General features: G+C 44.5%; 2 protein-coding genes across 2 annotated transcripts; one reads left to right on the forward strand and one right to left on the reverse strand.

Moving 5' to 3' along the window:
- Nucleotides 1–1,228: 1,228 nt before the first annotated feature.
- On the forward strand, nt 1,229–3,906 carry LOC123172497 (RING-box protein 1). Its single transcript, XM_044589460.1, has 5 exons — nt 1,229–1,487; nt 1,578–1,628; nt 1,718–1,777; nt 3,495–3,566; nt 3,652–3,906. The coding sequence occupies exons 1-5, from the start codon at nt 1,349–1,351 to the stop codon at nt 3,687–3,689; spliced, it is 360 nt and encodes a 119-aa protein (XP_044445395.1). The 5' UTR covers nt 1,229–1,348; the 3' UTR covers nt 3,690–3,906.
- A 450-nt stretch (nt 3,907–4,356) lies between these two features.
- Nucleotides 4,357–9,273, reverse strand: LOC123172496 (1-deoxy-D-xylulose 5-phosphate reductoisomerase, chloroplastic). Its single transcript, XM_044589459.1, has 12 exons — nt 8,967–9,273; nt 7,561–7,739; nt 7,362–7,448; nt 7,108–7,233; nt 6,957–7,019; nt 6,392–6,541; nt 6,213–6,280; nt 6,013–6,124; nt 5,803–5,907; nt 5,406–5,527; nt 5,171–5,317; nt 4,357–4,759 (listed from the first exon to the last, which is right to left on the reverse strand). Exons 1-12 carry the CDS (start codon nt 9,256–9,258, stop codon nt 4,588–4,590), a joined length of 1,623 nt encoding a protein of 540 aa, XP_044445394.1. The 5' UTR covers nt 9,259–9,273; the 3' UTR covers nt 4,357–4,587.
- Nucleotides 9,274–10,300: the final 1,027 nt, after the last annotated feature.

A 10,300-nucleotide genomic window follows, 5' to 3' on the forward strand; every position in this document is an offset into this window, starting at 1 on the left:
AAGGTCACTCCAACCTCCTCAGGTGCTGAAAAATGACGCACTGCATGTGCACCACTTGTCGCACACTGGGAGTCTTTTTCATAGATTCGTTTATTCAAAAAAAACATGAAGTGGTTAGGAATAGCGACCATTGTTGCTAAGATGGTGGCTTCAGACAAACTGTACTACTTTGTAAGGTCTTTATGAATAATTAATAAAATGGATGCCTGCATCGCCCAGATGCAGAGGCCCGAGGTAATCCTCTTATTTTTTAAATGAGCCCATGCTGCGAGTCGGTGCTGCGACGCTGCCATCGTGCTGCGAGTGGCCATGATTGCGAGCCTTGTCGCCGTATACCATAAAGAATGGGGTGTACCACATGGATCGGTTGGGCGTGGTGCGAAGACCCCATAGGACGGAATCGAGCTCGTCTACCCATTTGCAATTTGCTTCTTTGATGGAGCGTACTAGCCTTGGCTTAATGTTGTTGAGGATTAGTCGGTTGGTGCGTTTTACCTGCTCGTTTAACTGCGGGTGATAGACTGACGCGTAATCAAGCTTTATGTCCATCTTCTATGTACAATATTCTTCTGTGTAGCAAAGAGAACACGGCCCGGTCCGACGGATGGACTAGGTCAGGATCACAACAGACAAGTTTGCAGAAGCATACCCTTCTTTCTATCCAGCTTGTCAGGGTGGTTACTTATTGGGAGAAGCATCGGCCTATGGTTGGATGGTTAGAAGAGCGGTTGTACGTACCTCCGACCCCACCCACGAGGGAGGGGTGTGAGAAGCGAGGTATCTTTGTCTTGATACATATTTTATCTGTTTTTATTTACTCCGATTCGCATATATACTAGCTAGCTTTGGTCAAAGCGAAGCTTTGTAAGCTATGACGAAGTTGATTGATAGTCAAAAACATTAACATGTACCCTTGGATAACAAAGCAATGCCATTAGGTTCAGTAGTATTGAACGTGCCTTGGCATCATGTAAATCTGTTAGGGTAAATATTTATATTCTTTTTTTTCTATCTATAAATATAAAAGAAGTTGGTGTGAACTTTACAAAGTTTGACTTGAGTCAACTCTAATATGCATGCAGAGTAAATAAAAAACGGAGGGAGTAGTTGTTTTTGAGGAAATAAATAAATTCGGGAATTTAGAAAATACTAGGTGAGTGGGGCCTCTTTGGTTTTTGAACCGAAATCTGATTCTGAAATCAAATGAAATCAAATCAGAGTCGGTTTTGGTTGAGAGAGAGATAGATAGATATCGGCCAAAGAGAAGAGAAGAGAAAGAGAAAGAGGAAGAGGAAGCCCAACCAACCCCAGCACAGAGAGCAGACAGAGACGCAGAGAGAGGGAGAGGATGTCGGCCATGGAGACGGACGCCCCCGACGCGCCGCCGCCGGCCCCCGCCGCCGACGCCGGCGCCGGGTCGTCGTCCCGCAAGCCGGGCAAGCGCTTCGAGATCAAGAAGTGGAACGCCGTCGCGCTTTGGGCGTGGGGTAAGCGCCGATCCGATCCATCCCTAACCCTGGATAGCTTGGATGGATCCAGTCTCTCTGATGTATGATTTGGTTTGGTGTGCACTGCAGACATCGTGGTGGACAACTGCGCCATCTGCCGCAACCACATCATGGATCTATGTATGTAATAAGCTTTCTTTTTCTTTTCTTCATCTTGGGGAATTGGGGATCTGATCCGAACTCACTTGAATCTTGCTTGGTGAGTGCAGGCATCGAGTGCCAGGCCAACCAGGCCAGCGCCACCAGCGAGGAGTGCACCGTCGCATGGGGTACTCTCTCTCTCTCTCTCTTAAATTTTCAAATATCACTCTTGCTTCCTTCACCGCCGAGTGCCAAATTTAATTTATATGCCTCTAGTCTAGGTTAAATTGCCTGTTTTGTGCGGCGTCAATCAAGTCATAGTCTCTTACAGGCGGCTACACTGATATGTTTAAGCCCTGCACCCCCCTGTTATGTTTAACCCCTGCCCGCCCGCCCTGGACAACCATACGTCTTCTCAGTTGATTCATATTTATCATGTCATGGTGATTTCCATTTCCATGTTTTATCTACTCTACTAGTTGATTCATATTTACCTACCTCACCGATTACGGGCTCTAGTTGCTGAATCAGCCAGGGCTGCAACCTCCTCTGTTTTCTGCATGTTACACCACCTATACTAACTCTATATGGGATAACTAGTAGTAAAACCTGTTACTCTACTATAGCTTAAAGCTGTGCATCTCATGTTGTTGCAGAGTGCGACATGATGCTAAATAAATTGCTTGTCTATCTGTCTCTTGAAATGATAAATCAACTTAGTATTTATTCCATAAAGTGCAACTCCGTCTGTCTGCGTTTCTTAGGCCAGGGGGATATTTCAGCAAATAAGGCACCACAATTAGCGTGCGCGCCAACTTTTTTCACTTTAGAAAATCACCTATAATCCCGCTAGATTTAGCTGACATGATATCCCCCAAATTGTCTGCTTTAATTAACTGCCACAATAAGCAGATTGTCCCCTTGCGTGCTCACTTGTATGCTGCCTCGTGCGCTCATCTTGCATGCCTGTAGCGTCTGGGAATTAATTTCCCTTGATGAGTGGCCTAATATGAGTGGACGCAGCTCCCTTGCTCGCTGGCCTGATTAACGTTAACGGACTAGATATGCTCTATTTCTCCAATATATACCTGTCATGCATCTATAGAGTTCTAGGGCTTGCATCTGGAACTATTTATTATGTGACCATCCACTCTTGGTGAAGCCTAAGCTAGGAAAACATGTCGTTGTACTTACGGTAGTGTTTTATGCATCATTTCCATGCTCCTTTTGTGCAACTTGCCTTATCGATCTTAGCCTGATATTACTGCATTAATAGTAGGAATATAGTTTGCCCGTTTGTAGATTTTGAAAATAATAATCACTGTTGGTGGATCATGAGGTGTCATACAGTGCTTTTATGTTTGCACTTGACAAGTTAGTATGCCTTCGAACATATTGACTCATGTGCTACTTGTAGTTTGGATTGTCTGTCTCTTTGCTCGCTCATGGAATTATGAACTTGTGAGATATGGATTTTTTTATGCTATACCTGGTCATGTTATTGTCTCAAGACCCAGAAGTTAGTAGGATGCCCTCATGGGGCAGTTAATGGGGTGTTTGGTTAATTCAAATGTTTGATATTTGGTACTCAAGTCAGTAATATCTTGTTGCGAGCGAGTAACTTTACTCCCTCTGTTCCTAAATATAAGTCTTTTTAGAATTTTATTAATATGGACTACATACGGAGCAGAATGAGTGAATCTACACTCTAAAATACGTCTATTTTCATCCGTATGTAGTCCATAGTCAAATCTCTAAAAAGACTTACATTTAGGAACGGATGGAGTATCTTAACTAGTTTCTGGGGTCAAATATTTCCCTTGTAAATAGATTTATTATTGTAAAGCAAGCTGTTTGGTATTAAGCTTCAGTGGACCTAACATGATGTGCTCTTGTGCACTACAGGTGTCTGTAATCATGCTTTCCACTTCCACTGCATCAGCAGGTGGCTCAAGACTCGCCAAGTGTGCCCACTAGGTAACCACAGTTACTGTATGGCTTAAGTTCATCTTGTTGGAAATCTTCATACTGACCAGTATCTTTTTGTTGCTCCACGTTGCAGACAACAGCGAATGGGAGTTCCAGAAATACGGCCACTAGACCACCCTCTGCCGCCGCTGCCCAGCGGCGGCATGTTACTTGCCTACTACCACCCCACCGGAAGCCCAGGACTATCTCTTGTCGAACGTCGCTATCTCCAGCTACTTTAGAACATTTGCATCTACATCTCAGTGTTTGATGAGTTTGTATAAAGGATTCATGTACTTGCACATCTAATGCTATCGTATCGTATTAAGGGATTCCCCCATTAAATTTACCCGTGCTGCGGACCTGTGGTTGGTGCCTTTTCTGAGCTTGCTAGGATAAGGAATATCGCTTTGGGAATGCTGTCCCGGGTCGGTTATCTTTTTGAGTAGAGATATGTTGAGTGTGGTAGTATTATTATGGAAGGGCATCAGATTCTGGTGAGTGCTTTTGATGCTACCTAAAGCTGCATGGCTTCTCCTGGAATCCGGTGGGAACTGTCTCAGGTCGGTCGCGTGCTTCCTTTTGTCGGTGATTTGATAGACTACCTTTTGTCGGTGCTTATCTTTGTTGCAGTTCTTGTGAATTGTAATGTGGATGATGATCTGGGGAGCACCGCCTAGCGAAAAGGAAGAAAAATACCACAATCTTGGCTAGGTTCATTCTCTTGACACAATTGTGGCTCCACCTTTGGATGTTGTTGGATTCTTTTCTGAACTTGTCAGTCAAAACTGTAGGGATGTATGTGTTTGATTCTTGCCTATTTCATTCACCCATCCATCCATCCATCCATCAAAACTTACATGATTTATTTGTGCGAACACATGATTTACATTTCAGGAAGGCAACCTAGGTGTGCCTTGTTGAAATATCTAAGCTTGGTTTCCACATGGCCAGTTTTAGCAAGGCCAGGCCATGGGAGTAGTAGTGTACATCATCTGTGCTTCATCAGCCAGCTCCAGGAAGAAGGGCCTTAGGCGAGCACAGGGCTCCGTCCAGACGACGATGGCTGTAGGTTGGCGGCGAACTTCCTTGCCCACTGGTCGTAATGTATGATCTCCTCGAGCGACGGCCTTGTCACCAGCTCGTTGCGGTGCGCGTCACATGTCATCTCCACCACCTTGAAGATGTCCAGGTAGCTGATCCTGCAAAAACAACAACAGGGGAGGTGGATGAGGACTTGTGCCTTTTATGTCCACATGTTCATAAAACAGTTTTTACCGCAACAAATATGCAACAACAACAACAACAGGTAGGCCAAACTTAAGCTAAACTTATATCAAGTGCTCATGAAATCAAGGTTCCACAGAGTTATTATAATCCGTAACGTATAGGTTATGGTTGAAAGTGCCTGAGCATATTATTAGCTTTCAGGACATACATTCTCCTTTCAAGTCAGACTACGCAAAGAATTTTTGTGAACCTTTTTAATCAGCAGAACAGACACGCGGAACATAGTTACGTCAACCAAATCAGAACAATGGCATCCACTATGCAATGCTTTGTCTAAAAAAACAAGAGAAAAGAAGGATGATAGCATGCAGAAAGAATCATACTTTTCGTCGATGAACAGCTCCACCGCCTTCTCATTAGCAGCACTCAAAACTCCCGTCATGGTGCCCCCTGCTCGCCCTGCTGCATACGCGAGATCCACCGATGGGTATTTCACGTTGTCAGGAGCTTTGAATGTCAGTGAACCCAGCCTGCATTATCCAATTACAGTTAGCCAAAAAGTAATTAAGTGGCCATTCTTGAACTGAATTATGGAGTTATTAGGGAGAGTGCTTTTACTTGCAAAGATCTAGCCGGGGCCAGGTGACCTCGGAGCAGTAGACTCGGTCTGGCCAAGACAAGGTGTATAGGATTGGTAGCCGCATGTCTGGCCATCCCAGCTGAGCCAGGACTGATGAATCCTGATGAAATAATAGAGCTTCATGAATACTTGAAGATTAACATTAAGCCATATGTGAATTCTTATAGTAGAAACAATTTAGCATATCAGTCCCAAGGACCTGAAAGAACATAAACCTCAGATTCTGCTGGTCTGATGCGCTAAACGTACTACCAGAGAAAGCAAGAATAAACGATATGCACCGCATCACATCGGCATGACGTGTGCACGTGTTACAGTGTCCTTAAGAATATATGCTTCTTGGCAAAAGGGGATAACTATGTTGTAGGGCCTCACCTGGGTTTCAATCATAGAGTGTATGATGGACTGTGGGTGAATCACAATCTCAATGTCATCATATTCAGCACCAAACAGATAATGTGCCTCGATAACTTCTAATCCCTGCAAGAATCGAGTTGTCGCTATAGTGATTAAACAGACACACACACACACACACACACACCAAGAAGAAAGTTTTAACATAAAGTTGAGGAAATTTCTAAGCACCTTGTTGAACAAAGTAGCAGAATCTACTGTGATTTTTTTCCCCATGCTCCAGTTTGGGTGCTTCAAAGCATCGGCAACCTTTACGTCTTTCAGCTTCTCTACTGGCCAGTCCCTGTCATCATCAATTGGTATAAGATGGAGTTCGATGCTTCTAGAAGTAAAACATGTAGTACAATACACATGAAAACAAACAGACTTACCTGAAAGCACCGCCAGACGCAGTCAGAATAACGCGACGAAGTGATCCTTCAGACAAGCCTTGTATACACTATGGGATAGGAGCAGCAAACTTAAATTCAGACAAGCCTAACTGTGCTAAACTTGCAGCATGGTGAATTTTTTTAACTGCAATAATAGGTAACTATTTTATGGTATGTACCTGAAATATTGCAGAGTGCTCTGAATCAGCAGGAAGTATTTTCACATTGTGCTTGTGCGCAAGGGGAAGCACGAACGGACCGCCTGCGATGAGTGTCTCTTTGTTTGCCAATGCTATGTCTTTCCCAGCTTCAATTGCTGCAACTGTAGGCTGTCACACAGAAAGAAAATAATGGATATTTTAGCTGCCCTTCGCAGTAGCTTCAGCAAGCATAGACAATCTGATTTGGCTAGATCTATATTTTTTTTCAATCCGTCCATCCAAAGTGGAGGAGAGAAAATTTAACAATAGCATGATAATGTTGAGTTCTCCGGAAATGCGAAGATAAGATACTAAGCAGAGTCTGAAAGTAGCACCACTGAGGCACGCATGATGGGCCTACTGATATGCAGTTTCATAAAGGAGCCATGGACCAAGGCTCTAAACTGTTAAGGATAGGATATTGGTTGCACCACTACGGCACTATTGAATTAGGTTGTTCCATACCGACTTGTCTTAACGCCTTAATAGAACCATTAGAAAGAACGGATGAAGGAAAATATGGAATATATAAAGCATAAATTACCTTGAGTCCTGCACACCCTACTATGCCTGTGACGACTGTAACTGCGTCCGGGTGGCGAGCGACCTATTATTGAAGAGTTGAATATCAGTGAAAATTCAGTATAAAGCATTGATTCCTTTTGCATATAGGATCAGAAGAAATGTCTTCTTACCTCTATGACACCCTGCTCCCCAGGAATAATTTCCGGCATCTCTTCACAGCCAGCTAATGCTTCCTTTAGCTCATTAAGTAATGACTCGTTTCTTACAGCCACCAGCTTTGGCTTGAACGTTTTCACCTGTTAAATTCAGCAGTAACTTTCATAGCGTTAATACTACGATATGCACGCAGTTTTCTCTTACATTTCACAACAAGGGGTGAAACTGAAACCGAATAAATATATACTCTGAAGAGAGATCATTGAACCTGATCAGCTAGAAGAGTGACGTTGGAGCCAGCAGCAAGAGCGACAACCCGGAACTTGTCAGGATTCTCCGCAACGATGTCCAATGTCTTTTCAGTTACGCAAAAAAAAAAAGCAAAGAAAAACTGTTAATTATCAGCGGATCCACCAAGTTGAACAAAAAGAAGCACTACTATCTGAACATGTAACATTGCATCTTACCTGTGTTCCTATGGAACCGGTTGAGCCGACGATGGAGATGGGCTTAGGGCCCTCCCATGACCTCCTCTCGGGCTCCGCGACGGCTCGGCCAGGCCAGGCTGGCGGCGGGCCCTGCTGCATCGAGCAGCATGTCCTCAGGTAGGCTGCTCTTTTGTCCCTCCTTTGAAAGGTGAAGTCCACTGGGATGGGGGCACAAGTCAAGTCAAACTAAGATTAGTTGAAACTTGAAAGCAACATACACCACTAACCAACCAAAGTTGCACAGTTCCACTAGAATTAGGCCACTATGCTAAAGGTAGTTTATAAATTCAAGCCCTGAATTATTGCGCCCTATCCCTATGTAATCTATGTTGAGCATGAACGTTGATGTTTGGTCACTCATGTAAACTCCCACCCAGTTCATGTCTAGTGCACCAACCAACCAACCAATCAGCCTAAAAGGATAGGCTAAAAAATAAAATTCAAAAAATCAGCTTAAAAGCAAGCAAGGCACTGAACAGAGCAGAGCAGTGAAAGTTGGTGTGAATGAAAATATAATGTCACTGGAAAGTAGGAGGTGGAATGGGATCCAGGCCAGGCAGAAGAGAATATGTTCTTGGAACTTTGGAAGGAAGGAACATTAGATATTCCAGGCAGGCAGCGCAGTGGGATGGAATTGGCAAACGGCCCCCCGGACGATATTTCAGAATTTGATGCAGCCGGTTAGTGGATTGCAAAAGAAAGAGGGGATTCTCTTCTTTCTATACTGAATGACAGGTAACTGACAACTGCTGCCTAGACAAAAAAGCAAGTAAGTTGTAGTATGAAATTTCTGCCTTTTTTTTTCACTCTAATAAATGTGTTTTTTAATATGATGAAAGGAAAGGAAATCGTGGCTTTTGAAGGACGTCCAAGTCAAAACGGTTAGGCATCGTCAGAATATGAGATCACAATGACAGACAGACTGTATTTACTATGCTTGTTATTCTCCGAGAACCCACCCGCTTGCGGCTGCCATGCGCCGCGGAAACGGAAGAAATGATTTCGGAGCAGAGCTCAAACTTTTATTCTCTGTTCTTTCTTGGCAAATCAAAGCAGAGCCAGAAGTGTGTTGAAAACACACACAATATATAGCTGTAGGGAGGAGATAGATAGATGTGTGTTGAACGTACATACATAATCTTGATTCACTCATCTTTGCAGCAAGAGTTTAAAACAATTCTATCTATCTATCTATCTAGCTAGCTACAAGTGCTGGCTGGCAGTCACCTCGGAACTGACGACTAATTGCTTTAAAGAATGGAGTAGTACACAATTAATTAAGTAGTAAAACAAAATGGCAGGAGATTAGCAAGAACAGTAACGCAATCCTAGGGGATCCGGGAAACAAGGAAGGGGAGGGGAAAAGAAGAGTCCGGCGGCCCTACCTTTGCTAAGCTGGTGCTGGCGGGGGCGGAAGGCGGCTCCCCTCCTGCTCCTGGTGGTGCCGGAGTCCAGGAGGGAGGAGAGCTCGCCGGGGAAGGAGGCCACCTTGAGCGCCATCGCCGACGACCTCTGCTCCAAAAATGGAATGGGTGGAGATAGATAGTGGAGGCGGAGGCGGAGGTGGATGGGTGGAGGTAAGCAAGGGACGATGAGCCTTCTGCTTATATAATCTGAAAAACATGTGGATGGAGATAAGACGACGAGGGCGGCATCTGAGACTCCCATGGCCTTCATGATGCTCTTTTCAGGATTCAGTTTGTTAATTGCAGAGCCGGACCGGCCACGTCACCCGCCGCCCGGTCCCACATGTCATCCTCCTCCCCCTCGTCATCATCATGCTTAAAGCATGCAAGGTTGGACGGCAGAATATTTATTTATATCCGCATACTAGACTGGCGTCCACGTGTACGCGCGTCTGGGACCCACCAGCGTCCTCATGCCTAGCTTGCAGGGAAGGGATTACTGTCTTCGTTTTTCCCTTTCTAAGTATCTTTTGCCGTCTCGCTTTCTATTCTACTTATTATTTAGCGAGCAATAAGAGTCAATTTATACTACTCATAACCAGATTATCTTACAAAGGGTGCTGAGATTTTCTTTTGAGGTAAACTCCTTTTCTTTCAAAAACAAAAAAAATCTTATCCTTGTATTCCATAGAACTACTGGTGGGCTAGCCGATTTTTTCATCACCCATCTTCTCTCCCTCTCGCTGGTGCTTGACGGCGGCACTGCCGAAGCTGGTTTAGGTTTCCGGCGAATCCATCTGGATTCGGCCAGTGTTGATGGTCATCGGAGTTTTTACATGCCCTTATCGGCATTTTATTCTCCCGGGGTGGCGATTTGCTTCGCAGATCGTGGTCGTTGTCGTCTCCTGGTCTGCATCGATGACTTCCTAGCCGTTGCTTGTACACGCTCTTGGGTTTTATAAAAGCCTGCTCCACCTCGGTCGTCACTCACGATGTCCCGATGACTCCCATTATCAAGCCGAGTCCCTAGTGGGCCCGACTCAAGGCAATGAATCCCCACCTTGTGGCCAAACAATTAAGAAAAGCTCAAACGCTCGAGGAATGTGCGCCAAATTTCATGTTTTCTTAAGGTTTAGAGCAAATTTGATCCCCTTTTGAACGATTTTTCACCGTGTATTCTCAATTAAAGGCTTATTATCTAGAGACTCATTCCGGCGACACACTTGACTTATTATGGTACGTTGGGTGAGACCTTGGGTTAGCGACTAGCCTCTATGCGGGTTCCTATATGGCGCATAGGGCGCCGCCGAGCA

The sequence above is a fragment of the Triticum aestivum genome, unplaced genomic scaffold, assembly GCF_018294505.1.
Source record: "Triticum aestivum cultivar Chinese Spring unplaced genomic scaffold, IWGSC CS RefSeq v2.1 scaffold43, whole genome shotgun sequence".
NCBI lineage: Eukaryota > Viridiplantae > Streptophyta > Magnoliopsida > Poales > Poaceae > Triticum > Triticum aestivum.

Excerpts from the sequence above, each read along its gene's own strand:
- LOC123172497 (XM_044589460.1), top strand. The coding sequence starts at position 1,349 with ATGTCGGCCATGGAGACGGACGCCCCCGACGCGCCGCCGCCGGCCCCC. Across the intron at positions 1,488-1,577 it reads CGTCGCGCTTTGGGCGTGGG|ACATCGTGGTGGACAACTGC; the intron begins GTAAGCGCCGAT and ends TGTGCACTGCAG. Across the intron at positions 1,629-1,717 it reads CAACCACATCATGGATCTAT|GCATCGAGTGCCAGGCCAAC; the intron begins GTATGTAATAAG and ends TGGTGAGTGCAG.
- LOC123172496 (XM_044589459.1), bottom strand. The coding sequence starts at position 9,258 with ATGAAGGCCATGGGAGTCTCAGATGCCGCCCTCGTCGTCTTATCTCCA. Across the intron at positions 5,908-6,012 it reads CTGCTACTTTGTTCAACAAG|GGATTAGAAGTTATCGAGGC; the intron begins GTGCTTAGAAAT and ends CGATTCTTGCAG. Across the intron at positions 5,318-5,405 it reads CCCCGGCTAGATCTTTGCAA|GCTGGGTTCACTGACATTCA; the intron begins GTAAAAGCACTC and ends TGGATAATGCAG.